General features: G+C 35.0%; 1 protein-coding gene across 1 annotated transcript in view; it reads right to left on the bottom strand.

The window, feature by feature from the left end:
• The window catches only part of LOC111056679 (Down syndrome cell adhesion molecule-like protein Dscam2), a 262768-nt gene that overhangs the window by 10539 nt on the left and 230202 nt on the right, over positions 1-22027 (bottom strand). The window contains exons 24-25 of the mRNA XM_039421737.1: positions 1735-1923; positions 133-426 (exon numbers count right to left, since the gene is read on the bottom strand). Of these exons, the coding sequence (XP_039277671.1) occupies positions 133-426; positions 1735-1923 (483 nt within the window). The remainder of the gene's footprint in view (positions 1-132; positions 427-1734; positions 1924-22027) is intronic.

Here is a 22027-nt window from a genome sequence, read left to right as displayed (position 1 = left end):
ATCGGCTTGAGTGGACAGTGAAATTTGGAACATAAATGTCATGTACCATGGGATGTCTTCTTATGCTATCTTGTCTCTATGGTAGAACATGCACCTTCTTGTTAATGAACTACCAATTCACATGCAGTTTACCTCCAGACTTTGACCTGGTGACGAAGACATACTCCTTGTGGTGGGTGCCAGCCTCTGTGGTGGCTGCAACACGGAGCGAGTAGCGAGTGGCAGGCGTGAGGTCGCCGAGTGTGACATCGTGTAGCGGCGACAACTGGTGGCCGGCGGGGGACTTCCACCTGGACTCGCCCTGCGCTCGCCAAGCTACACTGAAGAACAGAACGGGACAGCCACCACCCGGCCAGCTCTCAAGATAGACCGTCGCCGACGTCGAGTTCACTGCTAACAGCTCCTCTAGCTCGGGAGGGCTGGCCACTGTAATCAAACACAGTTCGGTTAGTAGTCTAGCTTTCAAACATTTCCTTCAGTTGTCCAACTGTCAAATATTTCCTACAGCAAACATTCCCTTCAGTAGCTTAGCTGTCAAACATTTCCTGCAGTAGTCAAAATATCAAACATTTTCTACAGTATGGTAGTCTAGCTGTAGAACATTTCCTACAACAGAATACAATCAAACTATATTTTATCAAAAGAGAGGAAAGCCTCATCTGAAATCATCAACGTGAGATAGTGAGTTAAGTAAAAGTTGAAAAAATGAAGTCATTTGATTTTTTCGTATTATTTACTTGTTGTGATAATGAACTACCAAAGCAACGAACTATTCCCATAAATCATAACATTCTATAACATAAAAACCAATTCGATGCTGAGAATCGTTCCACTGTTCAATATAACCAGTTTTAAATGTATCTATTGATATTGATGGTCAAAAAGACAGGGATCAATCACAAATAAAGTCTGTCCAATAATTATTTTTCAAAGAAACCTATAAAATTTAATTCAAATTCAAGTAGATCAGCACTTTTTATTACGCTCAATATCATGTGTGTGTTCTCTTTACCACTCACAAACATTATAGTGAATACACATAAAAGCAACTTTAGGTGAACAAAATATGATGGAGAAGAATAGAAAAGAATAGAATGACTTTTTTATATTTGTTGACGTGGCGAATTGGACAATAATGTCCTCTCTATCACGTCGTTAGCAAAAATGCAGATACAATACAAAATATACAGCGATAATAAGTACCTAGTATTATTATAAGTACCTAATTATTATCAGGGACGGACTTACAATAGTTGTAAGGGGGGCGGTAGTCCAACAGGAGGAGGGGGTCCAGGAGGCTACTCCCACCTGGAAAGGGGGTACGGAGGGGCATTATTCTTTACTAAAACTCACGTTTCAAGCATTTTGAGCACTAAAATTCACTAAATAAGATCGAGTGGCAAATTTCAAATGCATCAACTGGAGTAGATGGGACACTACGGGTACAGCGATTTTCAACTTAAATACAACATATGTATTATGTATGGTATAAAAAATATTTTGTAGTTGATAATAATTTAATTGAGCTGTTCACATCACATAGTCTGTAGATTTACAATGCGAGTTTTTCAAAAGATTCAGGCATAAATTAATCTAGCAAATGTGTTTAAACGGCCCCCTAGAAATATAAAAAGATTCCCTGCTCAAGAGGGGGGCGGCCAACCCTCCCCCCTGAAACCGTCACTGATAATTATTATTCATTTAGAATTAGAATGCATGTATTATATTACTTACTATGACCCTTGGTGTACGCCTGTAGCGCTGGGCTTGGCTTACTCTGGCCAACTGCGTTGCGTGCTTGGATAAACAGTTCATATGCAGATCCGCAATTCAGTCGATTCAACGTATAGATTTGTTGGTCTGCTTCAATATGAATTTCTCTCCATTCACCATTCGGTTGTTTGTGGTAGCTGAGCTTATAGCCTGACAATTCAAACAAATTAACACACGTCAACACCCAAATTAACACACTTGTTAACATAAACGAACAGAAAATTAATACAAGTCATCGGCCTGCAATCCTTTACGGAAGCTTAGCAGAAAGTAATTTTTTTAAGAAGATTTTCCTATCTTATAGTTTATCTATGAATGTTTCTTTTTTGAAAGTTTCAAATGTGAATATAGTATTTGAATATCGGGGACCGAGCTTCGCTCTGGAGTACAAAAGCATAAAAAATTTATTACGAAAGAAGAAATTATGATAAGATTCATAACATTCATACAGAAATGTTCTATCTAATCACAGTAAATTGAGATCTATTCTCAGAGGAATGCAAAAATATTTCCCTCACAAAGGCCTAGTTGCACAAAAGCCGGTTAAATTTTAATCCTGATAAACTTCACGAGAACCAAATCAGAGAAGACCATTTCAAAAAGTTGTATCTGCTGGAATTGATCAGGATTGAAAATAGCCCGGCTTTTTTGCAACCGGCACTAAGTACCTGATTGAATAATTACAAAAGTTCAACAGCTGAGTCTTAATATTGACATAGTCACACTCATGAACTTGCTCACTCACTTCCATCACGAACAGACGACAAAATAATTATTATCAGCTGTTTTCCCAAGGATGAATAATAATTATCCTTTTAATGTCCTTCAGCGAGTTTTCCCAGGGATGAGACCTAGTGAAATCGAATCTTGTTCTGAATTTCGTGAGAATCGTTAGAGCCGTTTTCGAGATCCGGTGAAATATAAACATATAAACATCTAAACATCTTAACATATAAACAGAAGTTGCTCGTTTAATAGTATAGCATGTTGATATAGTGAGACTCACTCTCAAATGTCAGCATGCTTTCCAAATAACATCAATACTTACCACTCATCTAACGGTGACAGATTGGAGTGAATCTCACGGGTGGCTGTCGACTGCCTAAATGTTTCAAGAGCGTGCCAGTATTCATATTTTGAATTATTATTATGCTCACAAAAATTCATAATAAATGTCCAATTTATTCCCCGAAACCTCTTGTCACAGAGGCAAATGTACTAGAACTTTGTCAGGATGTGAGATCAGTGAATTTTGAATGAAAAAGACTAAGAAATTGTCAAAAACCATAAACTGAGTTTATCAGAGATTGACAATGGTGTAATAACCGAAACCGGTCTTTCTAAGTATGTGGTTTTTTTAAATTTCTTAGTCTTTTTCATTCAATATGAATAATTACCACAATATCAACTTCTCAACTCAACTACACGAAAAATTAGTGAATTTAACAATCTGAATCAGTACCGTAATGCTTATTTGAACCATGAATAGCCTATGATTCATGCTTATTCGACTCCTCATGTAATGATAGTTTGAACATATTCTCAAATGTATGTCAATCATTACAATTCTCAAAGAAATAAGTTATAACACTTCTAGTATTATCGTCTGAGATTAGATTAATAATTTTGAAATTTCCATATTATTTGGGTTGAAAAAATTATATTCCTTTTTTGAATTGAAGATGTTGGTACAGTAATTATCTATTTATATTACTATTCTCAGGTATCTTTAAAAGCTATTGATGTCTGGAAATGTCATTCGTAATAACTATTTATTCATTTACTCGATTTCCATTTCTGCAAAACGGTAATAATTATTCTATAGAATGTCATCAAATGTGGTTGCTACTCTTAAAATACAATAGCGGGGCACCGAGCTTCGCTCGTTATTTATTTATTGATAAACAGAACACAATTCTTGAAAAAAATTTGGAAAAGGACTAACAGGCACAGCCCAAAACTGTTTCTTCCCCGAATTTTCATTTATACACTATAAAATAGTCCAAAAAGTCGGTTATGTTCCATACACTTGAATTTAGGTCCAATTTTCAGTCCAAACATTTGAAAACAGAAAAGTTTTAATTTAGATTGTTTACAAACCAAATTGAATAACAAAATAACACTAATTAATCATTTGAACCTGTAAAATAATAATTAACTTTGAAAATTATTATGATATACTCTAATTCAGAATGATAGACCATATTATGTCAACAAATCAGATTATTTTAATATCGATTAAAGCTTCTAGATAATATTTCTCGTGAGATAAGCTGATTGATTCAACAGCTGAACATAATTCTGTCTCTCTTCCACACAACAGGCACTCCCATCTTCTGTTATAGACAGACGACAAAATTATCATATGTTTTTTTTCCAAGGTTGAATAAATATTATATCCTTTTCATGTCCTTCAGCGAGTTTTTCAAGGGATGACACCTAGTGCAATCGAATTTTTATATCATAAACCTACTATGTTCCAAATTTCGAGAACATCGTTAGAGCCGTTTTCGAGATCCGTTGGACATATAACCATATAAATAACCAAATAAATAAATACAGAAATCGCTTACTTAATATAATAGGTTTCCACATTCTAGATGTTCTAGGCAGACTAGGAAACTTTCTTGTGTGCTATATTGGGAAATATTGGGCACGTTGGAATTATCCAGTTTGATGCGACCAAGGTAATTGCGGATAACGAATTACTGGATAACCCGTTTATAATGATCTCTGAATGTGTTAAATGAACGCCATCAATTCTCTGAATTCTGTACCCAAAAAACGTGAGTGCATTACGGTTGCATTTCCCTAATGAAGGCGTTGTTTATATTATCTGCATTGAAATTTGTTCGTATTTCTTTCACAAGAAGCTTTTACTAAATACTAAAGTAATTTTATATTTAAAAATATCACGAATAGAATAGTATTTTGTTTTGATATAGGCCTATGATATTACTTCTTGGATGAAGCAAGCAGATTCCATCAGACAAGAACTGTATCCAATAAATTATTTCATTTTTTCCCATAACTAGTATGAACTGTCTGAATCATCTATTACTTTAACATTTTTTTGAAATAATATTACTTGTAATATTGGAATTTGACCACTTGTCGGAAACTTCTTCAATGAGTAATGATAATGAATGTGAAATATTGGATAGTATATTTAAACTGCAATGAAATAGTACAATCATGTTGAAATATCACACCAAGAGTCATTCCGTATCATCGTTCACCATCTAATGCAATCAAATTCATAGTGCATTCTTACAATTTGCTAGTCTTAATTTCTATCAAAAGAACTGCAACCCTCAAGTATCATTATATTTGTCTTTACTCTCCAGTAATTTGCCAAATGAGTGACATTTTTACAAATGAATGTCTAATATTGACGATTCTATTTCACGAGGACAACGGTGAACTTGCGTTTTTCGATAGATGAAGACTTTGAATGACTTCTCACCTGTCTTTAGGTAATTCCGAGCCACCAGGTCCTTTCCACATCCTGGCAGGTGCCGGCAGGCCGACCATGTGACAGCTCAGAGTCACTCTTGAACCAACACTGGCCACCACAGTGTTCGAGAATGATGCGATTTTGGCTGGAACTGAAAATGAAACCGTATTTGCGGCATCAAACTTCTGTTCATGTACGGAAATTTGGACTAAAACATCACAATTCAATTACCTATACATTAATAAATTGATTTATTCATCTGTTTGTTTACTTGACTATCAATTATTGATTCATCTATTCTATCATGTTAACCCTTTATTTTGATTGTTAATCGACCAATTTATTATTTTTATTCTCAAATTTTCATTGTTTTCTCTGGGTGATTTCATGCACCACCGCACTAGAGGGAAAAATATGGATTGCATTATGATCTCCTACTATTAATGATGTAGATTACTACTATCATTTAGACATCGGACACGTTGTATACTTCATAGATATTTCAAATTAATCATACAATACTCAGGGGTGTATTCTTGTGAGAAGACTAAATTGATACCGCATACTGTATCTAAATCTAGATTAGAATTGATGTTTTCTCGGAGTGATTCAACAATAGTAATACTGGAGGTACGGTACCTCATTGAAATAAACTACTAATTATTGTTAATGAACCGCTTGATAAAATTCCCATCATTCACATCAATCACGCAATAATAAGTAATAATAAGCTTCAATGAGAAATAAATTATTGACTAAACCTACCTCTTGATATTGGAGATTGGGAAATTTTCACACTTGGTTCACCCTCTCCAACACTGGTTGCAGCGGTGACCCAAAATTTGTATCTTTGAAAGTCTTTCAACCGACGACATTCGTACATATGGTCTTTGTCGCCGTAAACAACTTCTTTTATTATGTCCTGAAAAAAATATATTTTAATCAAAAAATTTCTGGTTTTTAGCCTGTTCGACGATTTGGCATGTGCAGCCATGGTCCTGTACCATAAATAAAAAATGTAGAATTGACAAAGTCGGTGTGTTTTTAGTTCAACATATCTATTCCTTATTTATCAGTAAGGAGAAAATAATAATAATTGTTTATCTCGTGATAAATAGTTAACATTTCAAAAATACTGATTCTCTGCTCATCAGAACAGCTTTCAATAAAGCACCATTGCAATTAACACTTTGTAATGATTTGTTCTCAAGTTAACTACCTGAAATGTTCATGACATGATATCCTTCCAGTAATTTCAATAATTTTTGTTGATATTTTATTATAAATTTTAGAGTATATTGATATATAATAAATATATCTATATATATAAAAGCGAAATGGCACTCACTGACTGACTGACTCACTCACTCGCAGAACTAAAAATCTACCGGACCAAAAACGTTCAAATTTGTTAGGTATTGGCCCTTTAGAGGCAGACTAAGAACGGATTTTGAAAAATTTCTAAAGATACGCCCAAAATCTGAGTTTTTCCAGCGTTTTCTCAGCTTTATCGAGAACAAATGAACAGAAAATGTTCAAATTTAGTACAGAAGCTCAGCTAGGGTGTGATAATGTTGTTTTAGAAGGAATTTGCAGTAACATCAAAGATACGCCCATAATTAGCGTTTTTTTTTGCTTCTCAGATTTATCGAGAACAAATGAACAGAAATTGTTTAAATTTAGTACAAAAGCTAAGCTAGGGTGTAATAATGTTGTGTTAAAAGGAATTAGAAATAACGCTAAAGATACGCCCAAAATCTACGTTTATCTAGCGTTTTTTTGCGGTTTCTCAGCTTTATCGAGAACAAATGAACAGAAAATGTTCAAATTTACTATAGAAGCTTAGATGTGGTGTAATAATATTGTGTTACAAGGAATTTGAAATAGCGCCAAAGATACGCCCAGAATCAGCGTTCTTCCAACTTTTTTCTCAGCTTTTCTGCGTTTCCTCAGTACCTACTTTGACTTTCTGATGGAATGAAGCATGCTCGAATGAAAAATTCAGTCGAGCGAAGCAAGCCCGCTGATCTTATTCTTGGACGATCCAGTCGGGGGTCCAGGGGGCGGAGCACCTGGCTAGACGGATATGGCGAGCGAAGCGACCCTAACAGCTAGTTTTGATAAAAGCCAATATTTCTTGAATGTTTGAGAGAGTGGGTTACCTTATTTTGATGTTGAATGTAGATGAAGTACTTCATTATGATGCCGTTTGGCTCTCGCGGTCTAGTCCAAGATACCAGAATACTGTCTGACGTCATAGCTAACGCTTTGATCAAGCCTGGTGGACCAGGAACTGAAAATTATTGATTCAAAGCTGTTACTTGATTGTGCTTGAATTTATATGAAAAGTTGGTCAATTTCATGTTTGATCTACTTAGTAGGTAAGCTATATCCATTGTTGAAATAAGTTTGATATTATAATATTTCGTACATCCTCTATACTGTTTGAAATAGAGATTGGTTAGGAATAATTTGCATTGCTTATGCTTTTATCAACATAGTTGTACTGCAAAAAGGTCGTCTATTATTTGAAAAGAATTGAAAGCTGAAAATAAACTTCTAAACATTTTTCTTTTTCTTTACTAATTGAACCTTTCAATAATATATTGGAAGCTGAATATTTACTTGTTATATTGAATCCGAGAAAGATTTAAACCTTTCAGAGAACAGCAAAAACCAGTAGAAACTATTTCGTTAATTAACTTATTATATCGGTATATCAGCAAAAATTCATGACACCATCCTCCTCAGTCATACAATAAACTGGCTGTGACTGAACGCCTTCTCCACTGCTTGTGAATGCCAATACTCTTATGCTGTAATTGGAATACTTGTGCAAACCATGGATGTTCGTCTCCAAATTTGTCGTCTTCTTCATCTCAACGTCTGATGCATGAGCTGCAAATAAAATGGAGAATAAATTAATCTATATTGAATGAAAAAGACTAAGAAATTGTCAAAAACCACAGATTTATTGATACTAAGGGCCGGTTTCCGAGCTCGGAATTTAGCTATGTCCTAGACTTTAAACAGAAAATTGGTCTTCCAAAACGGGGCGTAGTCGCAGTCATTGTCAAAGTCACGTTTGAATTAAATTTCGAAAACCTAGAAAATTTAACACAAAATGAAATAAAGAGAAAATAGTGTTAAGTTTCAGCTATTTTGAATGATTTAGGAATGACTAATTTCGTCAAGGAAAAACGTTTCCAATATTATAGAAATGATAAAATAAAAACTACAATTACTACAATTACTACAATTATTATAAAAGCTGCGACTACGCCCCGTTTTGGAAAACCAATTTTCTGACTCCAACTGTTTAAAGTCTAGGCTCGGAAACCGGCCCTTATAAAGACCGGTTTCGGCTATTACACCATTGTCAATCTCTGATAAACTGAGAGATGTTTATCAGAGATTGACAATGGTGTAATAACCGAAACCGGTCCTTCCAAGTATCAATAAATCTGTGATTTTTGACAATTTCTTAGTCTTTTTCATTCAATATGGATAATTATCACAATATCAACTTCTCAACTACACAAAAAGTAAAATAAATCTATAATTAGTATCTTCTAAATTGATAATTTATACTTACTTGAGTCTGAGATTGAAAACGAATCGTCAAAATGATTATACATTCCAAAGAACATTTTTTTTCAAAAAATAGGCATACAGTAATTATCTTCTTTGAGGAGGCTATCAAAAATGTGTAAGAGAATATTGTGAATTGAATATCACGCATGCTCTTGAGCTCAATATTAATTATTAATAGACTTCAACGTTGTTTATGACTTAAATAATCGTATGAATTTACTTATCCAATCATCTAGAATCACACAACTGCTAGGTAAGTGATCCAGGCTAAAACCCAATACGGTTCCAATTCTAATTGAGCCTATACAACTCACAATCCAAATGATAAGTCATGTCATTTCCATATTTTTCTAGTTACACTCCAATTCACAATACATTACAACCAAAAACACAGATTACAAAACAAAAAATATTCCAAAAATGAATTTAATCAAGTATTATAGACGATTATAAGCGAAGTCTGCAATCCTCCATATTACAGTAGTTTTCTATTTTCCACTTTTTTCTTGTTATAGACCTACCTGATCAAAACTTATGTACTAGATATAAATGTGTTTGATTTGAAGCTCTCCGATAGAGTAATCATAATTGATTTACGATACCTGAATATATTGCACTTTTTCATTATTATTACAGTATTATTTATTATTGTAAATTGTAAAGTGTGTCAATAAATGAACTGAACTGAACTGAAGTTATAATATAGTGATATTTCTCCATTATCATTCATTCATAATAGAGTGAAGTTACATAGCCCACGTTTTTGGAAATATTTCTATAAAAATTTGGGAATGGAACAGTTCAAGATGATTAGCCTTTTGTTCGTCCCTCAATCATTTGTATGATTTGTTTATGATCTAATGTATAAATAAATAGTTATTGGAACACATCTAGTTCAGGTACCGTATAGCATTTCCGGCAATTTTTTTTCAAATGAAATAGCAGGAATCAACTGGAACTCATAGAGATTATATATTTAGATAGTATTTAAGGTATCAGACAGAAACCGATATTCTGTCAGTATATTGATTATAAAGTATATTTTTATATATTGAGGCTTTTCTAGGTTTAATTTGGGAGATAAATAATTTCTTTGGAAAAAATATTTCCCTCATTATTATGATTATTATAATTATTATTATAATTTGAATAATCACGCTATACCTTTGGATGAAACACGTTTGAAGAGCACTTTGTAGCCTTGAATGATTCCATTCTGATAATCATTAGTCGGAGGCTCCCAGCGAACACGTAGAGCTTGCGATGACAACATTGTGCATCTCACATCTTTTGGAGGCTCTTCTGGAACTAAACAAAGTGGGAGTATTTCTTCATATTGTCCCTTGACTAAATTGTAAGTTATTTCGTCTTTTATACAATCAATTTACAATTTACTAAAAAATACAGTTTATTAAAAGTTTTTATAATAATTAAGTAAGATTATAATAAGTTATTATAAGTCTTGTAAATGTAACTCGCACTTTTTATGTAACAATCTGGGTAATAAAAATATTGATTTGATCTCTTCACGACGGCTGAAGTTAGGCAACCCGCCGCACAGCGGCAAACCCAACTCAACAAGTGAAGCGGCTCCTTTAATAATTTCCGGTTTTTCACACTGGAATCGATAGAAATAGATTGCTAAGAGTAATAAAAAAAAAAAATGATTTTCACACTATTCAAATAAATATGGGCGGTTTTATTACATTCAATGTCCTGAATTTAACAATCTCCTCACTAGCTCATCTTATCTTTGGAAATGTATTGATGTTATTGATTAGATACTCCTTGCCTTGTAAAATATTTCATTACAAGTTCTTCAGTCATGAGTCTATCATCCATTCCATTCCAATATCATAAAATGATTGGGATTAGACTCGTTCAGTAAGAAATTATTGAAAATGAAAATAACTTTCCACCAAGTAACAGTGATATTGATGTAAGTTATTCATCACGACTGTCTAATGGAAAGACAAGCAATCACCTTTGATTTTTTTGATACATCATAATCATTCTCAAGCTTCCATATAAATATATAGCAGGAATGATCTACTTCATATCCACTCTGAATATTATTGCATTTTTATTCAACATTGCATTGAGAATGTACTAATCAACATACTGCCCAGCAAGGAGAATCCATTCCACAGGGAGGGTTTCAATTGAATCATGTAGTTGTTCAAAAATGTACGAGAAATTCACATGAACAGAGGCAATGATATTGAACAAATATAACAATATGACCAGTAATATAACAATATACCCAGTTTATTTCAAATTTAAAAGGAAATGTCTGAGATACGGAAACCAATCATTCATATGGAATGATTATGAATGCATTACTGTTGTAGATTTATCTTTATTTTTTGCAAACAGGATAGCAGTTTCTTGTATAGAGATACGGAAACCAATCATTCATCGAAAATGATTATGAATGCATTCATCACTATTGTAAATTTATCTTTATTTTTTGAAAACAGGATAGCGGTTTCTTGTATGAAGGTATGGAGATTAAATAATTGATGTTGCATGAAAACCTATGTATGATGACTGTTGAATCTGCTCCCAAGTCAGTAGAATGAACCAGGTAGGGCAGATAAAATTTGAAGTTGAGAATCAATGATCAAGAATATTTCTGTACTTATGATGCGTTAGAAAATAGAAGAGTTACAACTAATACAGCCAATCTCCAAGTGTTACAACTCAATCTACTACTCTGACACCTGACTATGTGACATAGTGAATGCAATGATTCCAAATTAAAACACAACCCTTTCTACTACTCTGAAACCTGACTACCTGACATAGTGAATGCAATGATACGAAATAAAAGAGTATCAGAACCCAGTCTACTAGTCTCCCACCTTACTACCTACATAGTGAATACAATTATACGAAATAAAAAGCATCACAACCCAATCTACTCTCACACCCGACTACCAACAGAGTGAATGCAATGGGTTACCATTTACCTACCACCCTCGACAGTTGTGGCGATGAAGGGCGTGCTGGGAGGCCCCGGCCCCACCTGGTTGAAGGCGGTGACCGTGATCTCGTAGCGCGAGTACTGATGTAGTCCGGTCAGCGTCATCTCAGTCCTCTGCTGACCCCGCACCGTTCGCACGTTCGGCGTTCCCGCCGCTATCTCCCGGTAGCTTATCTTGTAGCCCACAATGCTGCTTCTCAGCTTACCTCTGGATGGTGCCTGTAGGATAATACAGAAAAATAATTCATTCATGATTATGATTTATTGAAGAATAGATAGTTCTGTTTGATGTGTAAAAGCACTTAAAGTGGATTCGCGTGTTATTTTCATCAAAGAATATTTGTTACGAGACAAACAATTTTAATGGTTATACCAGAGACAAACAAGTAGTCGCTTATCCTCTGGTACTTACTTTATCGCTCATCCTTTCTCTATGGTTATACCTCTCGTATAAAAATCTGACTACCAACATTCCATCTTGATAAAAGAAGAGATTGGTCATTTTAGGATTTAAAGAAAATGATAATGGAAGTAAATCTAATGAAAGTCAAAGTGATGATGTCTAATGATCAATAAAAATGAAAATTTAATTTCTATAAGATGTATTTGAATTATGATATTGGTTGATATTTTATTCCAACAACATCGAAAATAGCCTAAAATGATATACGTATTAATATTACAACCAAGTGTCATATATTAGTATTACTAACAATACTGTCAGAATGTGATATACATAGTTTCAACATTATCAATTTGTAGAATCCCTCACGGTTCTGAACAAAGCCATAGTGCATTCGTGTAACGTCTGCACAGGTGGGGCTCCTACACCAATAAAAACACTAGCTGATATAGATCAGCTGAAATCAACGAATTTTCATTGGTGTAGGAGCCCTACCTGTTGATGTCACACGAATACACTATGGCTTTGTTTACGGAGGTAGTGCCTGAACACCACTACAACATACACTACTTATAAAATTCAAGTTTTTCTTTACCTCCCGAGAGAATTTTGATTCTATCCATCTAGATTTTTATTAAATAGCTCATTGAGTAGTATCACTTGTATAATATATTCTATGAAGTTTTCAATAATGATCCATGCTAATTTCAATGAATACCGTATCAAAGTTGAGGAGAGTTCAATGAACGTTGAACCACATACATTCATATGAATTGATGTGCTTTGAAAAACGCATATTTTTAAATCGAATCAATTGTTCTCGATTTTCTACTGAAAGTTCGAATAAAATAATTCTGCACTGGCTTTGAAAGAATAAATTAAGGTATGATTATAGTTTCAGTGCAGTTATACGGTAACTCTATGGTTTAATTACTGATACTATTCATAACTTTATGGTTTTAAATCATCAAAGTATCTAAGTGCAAATCTAATTTAACTCTGATGAAAACTCCACTGTTACATTGAAGAATAACGATCAAGAGTCAATTTTTCTTAAATAAAATCCAAACATAGTCTAGATCTTTCTGAAGTCTATCATCTGTACCAATTATTGGAAGTTGCACTTTGCACGAGCAGTTCATTTCATCTTCAACAGAGGATGCCTCACTGAAGCACGTTTCTGTAACATAGAAAATATATGTCTGATAAGCCTTAGAAGGCCATAAATAATTATTATTCCGAACATCAATGCCTGGGTGCAACGTCGTCTACAATACTTGTTTTGTGACATAAACGTGAATTAGCTTTTATACTAAATTGATATCTTATAGTTACTCTCATATTGTGCTGGATAGCATGTGCATGTGCATTCACAGAAAGCAGGGTACCTTACACAATATAATTATAGCGTAATTAATTTATTATGATGCCCACATAGCTGATCATTAGTGCGTGGGTGACAATATGAAAGATTATAGAGTTATCTAGAATCCAAGCGCTCAACGATATTCAAACTCGCGAGTTTTGAGTTTATGGAGAGATTATGAAGTTTTCCATGAAGAGTTGAGTTGTTAGCACGCCTTATCTGCCAACTGCGCCAGTGCAGTCAGTGAATATTCATAAATCAATTAATTTAATTTCATTATAGCATGAAACAGCCCAATCAAATGCAAGTATTTCTTTGTAAAATTATTCATTTTAATAAATATTAACTCTTGTAAATTAGTGGAGAGATTTCTTTTGGAACAGATAGGGTAAATGTAGTACTTCACAACAAGGCAATAAGGGGCAAGCCACAAGGAGCGTGCCAAGCTCTCCAATTGGCTCATTATCAGCTGATTGGGTTTGTGTTCAGTAATCAGCTGATTGGGTTGGTGTTCAGTAATCAGCTGATAATGAGCCAATCGGAGTTTCCTGGTCTGCCGCCAGTTCAAAAACGTCTAATTTATGTGACTTGGCCCTTATTGAGATCATATATGAAATTACTTAGTATGAAATGATGGAGAATGATTCGTATTCTCTGCTAGAGATGAGTTAATGGGTTCACTGACCTTCCATTTGATAACTAGTGTTCTGGGGGCGGGTGACTCTGCCGTAACATCTTCTGGTGGTTCACTTGGCGCTGAAATAAAATTAATGATTGTAAGAGTGACTTTTCTACAACGAACGTTACAAGCAAATATTGTTAATTGTGTATTAATCATCGAATTAGGGACGCCTATAACACTATCAAGCACCGTCAAAAATGCTGCTAACCACTGAAGATACGAACTTACAATTAGTTTCATGAAACTCATAAGCATTTTCTCATCAGACAACGTGATTAATATTAAAATTGGGCTATAAAAAAAAACTCTGACATAGCCTATCATTTTTTAGTGATAAAATATTATTAGACCAATAATGATAATAGCTTTTCCTGGAGTGCGGTGATATAAGCCCTCCTAGTAGTATCCATACATTTTTTGGTGTGCCTTTTTTCTTTAGGGCTACTTTTAACACTCTGGCTACCATGTGTACAATATATGGTCACAACTAAGTTTCATGGCAGCCCATGTATGCTGCCATTTTATTTAATATAAATAAAAAAATGTTAATCTCAGTACCCTTTTAAATTATTTTTTCAAAACATGTTTCGGAAATTAAAGCCATTTTCAAGTGGCTTTAATGAAAATGGCTTTAATGTCCGAAACATGTTGTGATGAAATAATTTAGAAGGGTACTGAGATTAATATTTATATTTTTTGGTTTATTTCAAACATAACAACACATTTAACAGATAATTATATCTTTCGACTTTTATAATAATCATCCCAAATTAAATATTTGTCGATGAGTAAATGGATTAATGAGTACATAAATGGGTAAATGAATACAAAATGATAAAACATGCTAATTGATAAATACAGAGTTGGGCAAAGAAGTATGGATAATTTGGAGTACTCAGTTATATACTCATTTTTTATCGAAACTCAACCATTTTTCTCTAGTGACATAAACAATGTGTACGTCCTGTGTACAGTAAATTGTTCCAGTTCCAATCGTAAATTGCTTCATCACGTGACTAGTGCAAAATGTTACCATGGAACGCTATTTCAAAATTGTTGGTTCAAGCTTTTGGCGCGCACTTGAGTAAAAAGTTGATTTACACCAAAATGCGTCGTTCACTAGCTGCGTGTATGAAGAAAGGCTGTTTTACAAAATTACCGTCTAGAAAAGTGTGCATTTCTTTCATTCCATTATTCTCAAATTTTCTATAGAGAAAAATTCATTCAACGAATGGTTATCAAACATAATTTTGTTGGTTATGTATTCTATGGCTATGCTATGATAAACAAGCTATCAGCGCATGCGCAGCCGCAGAGAAGCAAGCAGACTACAAGATTCAATCGACCAATGAGAGCTTGAATAGTTGGAACAATTTACCACGCTTCAACTGTGGGGCAGGAGCTTGTAACTGGAACTGGTTTCTGGTACAGAATCTGTCAAAATTCTTCCCATGGGACGCGGAACTTTTTACCTGAATGGGACGACAATTTACCACATTCTATGTACATAGAACGGGCTGTGTCTTTAAGATCTTCTCGATAATATTATGAGACTGTAGTGAGAGTAGCCTACCTTCCTGTAGAGTAACAGCGTCGATGGCAGCGCTGGGGGGACCGGCGCCGACGTCGTTGATGGCGACCACTCGAATGGCGTATGCGGTGGAGGGTGCGAGGGCACTGAGGTGCGCCGAATGGGTGCTACCACTGACCGTCACATTGTTCCAGGCGGGAGACGTCTCCTCCTGGAATTGCACGAGGAAGTGGGTGACGGGGGACGATGCGGCCGCCCATCGCACGCTCAGCCACCGGCTTCCCACCTCCACCACCTCAACGCTGCGCGGTGCCAGCGGCGGCTCTGCAATTCAATTCATTTGTCATAACATTTGACAATTCCCCAGTCAATAGAATAGAGTGTGACGAAGAATAAACTGAACTAGACTTGACTAAACTAGAATTATAAAGCACGGGGTGATCCGTGGTGATATTTCGGATAAAGAGCTTGCGTTGCCGCCTAGATATCCCGGTTTCAAATCCACTCATCACCAATCGTTTCTTATCTATAGTCTCTGCAGACTTTACTTTGAAGCATTAGTCTTATGGAGTACAGCGCAGCCAGATTTCATAGAATCCAGAAAGCCTGTAAAATAATTGTGTCTTGAAGAAAGAGCAAAAAAGAAAGCGTAGCCTGTAAAATAATTGTGTGAGAGAAAGAGTGTAAAATAAAGCGTAACCTTTTTCGATAGAATCAGTATAAAAACGGCATCCGTGTGCTCCTATCGTTCTATTGAAATAACATTGACCATAAAGCCATAAAACTAAGGTTTGCACAGACTATATTCAGGCTACTTATCGCTGTCAAGCTGTCATCGGATGGGCAAGATAGTTATATTGTTGGTCCCGGCTGTAGTATGACAGTCGTTAGACCGATTGACAATTCAAATGATTCAGGCGAGGTGGGACCTTCCCGCAAGAAACTCACCAACAAAAGCCATACGTGTTTACTTCACTTTACTCGTCACGGAAAGTGAATCCACAATAGTTACAGATAACCACATATTATATGACCATAGAGAAAAGATAGCATAAGAAGATATCCCATGGTCAAGGGCGCTTATGTTTCCAATTTTAATTCAACTCAAGCTGATAGTCCTAGTAGTTATTTATAGTGAAACTAAGTGACGCTGGTTCTTACACTCATACTGTGCTGTTCTTACACTCTCACGCGGCCAAAACAGTAATAATAGGCAGTAGTCGACAGTAATCAGCTTGAGTTGACAAAAATCGTCTTGAAATCTAGAGCATAAACGAACTATACCATGCGATATCTTCTTATACTATCTTTTCTCTATGATATGACTGAGTGATGAGGAAGTATAAGGCTAGTATTACACACACATCGATTCTTGGACCTACGATTTTTGACATCCTTATGTATTCTACTAGATTAAATGGGACTTGACAAACATAATCTGTTTAATCTAATGGAACTTATAAGGACGGCAAAAAATCGTACGTTCGAAAATCAATGTGTGTGTAACTGGCTATATAGTGACTAACCTTTAACCGATAGATAGATGAGCATGGTGTCATGTCCGAAGTCGTTGCGTGCGGTGCAGTGGTAGGCGCCGGCGTACTTGCGGGAGAAAGCGTGGATGCGTATCTCGGAGGTGAGACCGGTGCTGGTGTGACGGGTCTGCGGGGGCGGCAGTATTCCGCCCCCCACTGGGCCAGGGCCCCACGTCACCCGCAAGGGCTGGTCGCCCTCTGCCTCGCAGGCCACAGACACCTCGTCTCCGATCATTATGCTCTGGTTCAGCGAGCGCGATGTGAAGTGCGCTGGAACTGCCATCAATACCAAACTCATTACTTTGTTTAACTTTATACTTTCAAAAAATTGTTAAACTAATTTTTCTCATTATGTCCATGAATTACTTCAATAAATTGTAATATATTTATTTTTCTATACAAAGATGTGCGGGAGCAACAGATCAGTAGTCCATTCTACTTCCATGACAAAAATTGTTATAAATAATTATAATTATTTTCAAATTCAATTATTGTTTATTCCTCTCCTCTGGAATTATGCATTTTTCAGGTATTTCAATATTATTCCAGTATTTATAGTGATTGAAAAATGGTTTTTGTTGTTATAGTAATTGAAATGTCATTTTTGTTTATCAATGGTACCTACAATATTTTTTCCTACTTTGATAGTATTATAAATTTCCTAGTTATTGAACTACGACCTGGTTCTATTTCACCTCTAAGGCTTGTTGCAAGATTATGAGTCTAAAATAGGTGGCTAAAATAGTGATCCATTAGGGCTCTCAATAGATAAATAAGTTGATAAGTAATCTCAATCACATTCTGAATTGTAATTTACCTCACTAAATCCTGTACAAGACTTTCCTTGAAATCACGAGCTAAACTCAAATTTCAAAAGAGCACCGTGAAGACTGTGATTGTTTCTTATAGCTGCATTTTTTCATCCAAACTTATATTGTTTGATTTTTATTTGGTCTGCATTGGTCACAAATTATAATTATTGTAATAAAATTAATCGCAGCAGCTCTTCTATAATTTCAGGATGAGTTTGAAAAGAAAATTCAATTTGCAGCGTCAACTGGAAATCAGGATACAACTAGTGAAATTCATTCTCAGACACATTGTCAGAGATGAAAACGTTTTTCTGTATTCATTATAAGGCAGATTAAATCCAATTTCAGCAATAACCTTATTGGCTTAGAACCAACCCCAGTCAACAGGTGAATTCCTTTAAGAGCTTTGGAAGTTTGTAGTTGAACGTTATTGGTGATTCATGATAATCTATTTGGATGTATTGTTTCGAATGACAAATGATTGTGAACTTGTCACTATCATTCAAACAAATAATGATTCTCATATCTTAGCTACTGGACTATCGAATATAAGGTGGAATATTGAAACTTTGACAGTTTTGATGTGATCACCTAAACAAGCTCAATTTACCATTTATTGTGAGGAAGATGTCTTTCTTCAAAACTGGGCCTATACCGTTGCTGGCCTGGCAAGAGTAGACACTTTCATGGGCAGCCGAGGGTGAAGGTATGTAGACTGTTCCATTTCCATAGATAATCGCTCCAGACGTCAGTTCCAATGGCAGGTACTCATTGCCTCCATCTCCTTGATTGGAAAAAAATAGTTTACTCCAATTACTTCACAATTCAATTCTAGATGAAGTTGTTAACTCCAATGGGCGGTGTGAATAAAAACGAGTAGGACAAGTAAATACTTGAATGACAAGTAAACGCCAAAATGGAAGTGAATAAAACAAGTTCGATGAAAAAGACTAAGAAATTTTCAAAAAAAAAAAATAAATAAAACAAGTATTTACTCTTACTCGCGAGTAAATACTTGAGAGGCTAGTAGACCCCCGAAAAATGCCAATTTTGGTGTGAATGAATGGCAAGTAAATACTCCTGTAGCAAGTAAATACTCGTCTATTCGCAAGTCAACCCGACCCCAGACTTGCAGTGGTACTCTTGTACACGAGAGATGGCTGCATTTACGAACCTGCATGGTATGAAACGTTATAGAGACCGTCGTGATATAAGTCCCGATCTATCTAAGGGACTATAACGGTTTGAGAGCGGAAACGTTGATTTTCTCACTTCACACTTTCTTGATGAAAACACTGATGCAAGTGGAGGAGAATTAACTGCAAGGAAAAAGATGGAAATTTTTCTGAGATACCTTAGTGATCCAGGATTCCAAAGTGGTGTTGCCAACGACATGGGGGTTGAAAGAAGTACCGTCAGCAGAACATTTTCAAGTGTATTGGATAAAATAGTGTTGAAGTCTGAAGATTGAATTAAATTTCCACGCACTATTGAAGATATGGATCAGGCCAAGGCAGATTGGGCTTCAAAATTTCGCATTTCGACTGTCATTGGTGCTAAAGATTGCACTCACGTGCAATCGGCGTTTAGCGACAAAAACAGAACAAGTCACAACAGGAAATGATGCGTAGTAGTCTGTGTAGCGCTACAAGTATTTACTTGCCTTTCTTGTGAATTCAGTTGTCTCGCGAGTAAATACTTGCTAGCAAACCCTCGGGTTGGCGACGAGTACATGGTCACAAGTAAACTCGACGCTTTATTCACATCGGTTTACTTGGAATTTGAATAGGCCTACTCGTTACACTTTACTTGTAAGTAAATAATCGTCGTACTCGTTTTTATTCACACCGCCCAATAGAATTGATAGATATTTAAACTAGTAGTTCTGTGAACAGTAGACCTCACGCAGATTTCTCATTTACAAGTACCTGATTGAAACTATAGACCTTATGGGAATACAGCAATAGACTGGCTTCTCCACACATCTGTGTAATCACTTGTCAGCTGATTTATGATGAATAATTTTATCAGGACCTCCTAAATACCGGACCTGCGCCTGTGTGAAAATTTAGGTGAAATGGTGCCGATATTTAATATATTTATTAATACCCCAAATTTTGGTGGGGTCTCAACTCAGCTGACACTGATATTTTGTCAAGTGAAATTTGTTTACAAATGTCACGGGCTTCATAATATTTACGAGTTCTATAATTGATCAATCATCATTTTATAATTATTTAATATGCAATAGAGATTCAAATTAGATTTTTTCAATATTCAAAGTGTTTAGTAAGTGTTAAATAAATTCAAATTGTGAATAGTAGAATTTTAAGAAATCAAAATGTATAGTGAGTGTGGAGTGTTTAAAGTGTTTTAATCAACAATAATTTTATAATATTCAACCGTAGCCTAGATTAATTTTTGTGTATTATCCGTAACTCAACATTTAGCTTTATAACAACATGCTACAATGAGTAGGCCTATGAACAGTTTTAATTGAACATGCCTAGAAATTGTTGTGTCCCTGTGTGTAAATCAAATTATATTATAGAAAAACCCCCTTAGTGACAATATTTACGTTTCACAACGATAAAGAGTTGAGGAAAAAATGGACAAGGTGTAGAAAGATTGTAAAGTCACCAACAATTCGGCTATCAATCATTTTAGAGCAACAGACATTATTAAAAAAGACAAGTTTTTGTGTGAAGATGGTTCTTATGTGACTGTTCCAAAAAAAGAGTAAAACTATGCGATGGTGCCTTCCCTACAATTTTTCCAAATCAACCTTCTTACAACACAATTAAATCGTGTGTAAAGGTATTTGGCAATACATTTCTGAACAATTACTGCATCATGAAGAATAATAATCAGTTGCCCCAGCAAGCAAAATCGCGAAAATTGAGAACATTGAATTCTTAGGCTAGAATAAAATAACGATAATATTATAAGCTATATGCATGTGAATTGCACTTGAATGCTATGTGAATGAGAATAAATAAAGTCCAGTTACCCTATCAAATAATTACTTCTTTAATAAACCTCAATTAAATTAATTAAACTAAACCTTATTTAAATTATAAAAAATGATTTTGAACAGTAATAAGTTATTAGAGAGAGCTGGAACCTAGCTGATGGCAGTATGTTAGTCCACCAAACATGGCGGCCATCTTGTTTGTATGCTCAGGTCCGGTATTTAGGAGGTCCTGATTCTGTAGTCTGATTTTTACTCTAATATTGGCGTATGGAGGAGGCTCCTTTATCCTTTTATATTATCCTTGAAATGCAAAATTTCCAAAAACCCTGTATTTATACGTCGACGCGAAATTAAAAAAGGAAAATACCTGTCAAATTTCATGAAAATCTTTCACCGCGTTTCGCCGTAAATGCGCAACATAATTATTAACATTTGAACATTAAGAGAAATGCCAAACCGTCGTATTTAAACCCTGTATTTATACGTCGACGCGAAATTAAAAAAGGAAAATACCTGTCAAATTTCATGAAAATCTTTCACCGCGTTTCGCCGTAAATGCGCAACATAATTATTAACATTTGAACATTAAGAGAAATGCCAAACCGTCGACTTGAATCTTAGACCTCACTTCGCTCGGTCAATTATTTTCTGTAGTCAATTTCATTTGTTAAAAAAATATTGATGCATTGCAATAATATGTAATGTTCATGTCTCTTTTGAGAAGTTTTGTTTCTTGATAGTCTCTCATGTGAATAAAATAATCTTCTTCTTGTTCTTACTTTCACATAAAATTATAGGCTACAGTTCATTAATAAATATGAAAACTTGCTTATGTCGTTTTGATTAGATGCTTCTAGTTTTCAATGTGTAGACTATGGAAACTGAAAACTTATCCATGAAATAAGAGTATCCAA

The sequence above is a fragment of the Nilaparvata lugens genome, chromosome 2, assembly GCF_014356525.2.
Source record: "Nilaparvata lugens isolate BPH chromosome 2, ASM1435652v1, whole genome shotgun sequence".
Lineage (NCBI taxonomy): Eukaryota > Metazoa > Arthropoda > Insecta > Hemiptera > Delphacidae > Nilaparvata > Nilaparvata lugens.
Note: the sequence above shows the minus strand (reverse complement) of the source record. Positions and strands in the feature narration are given on the sequence as shown.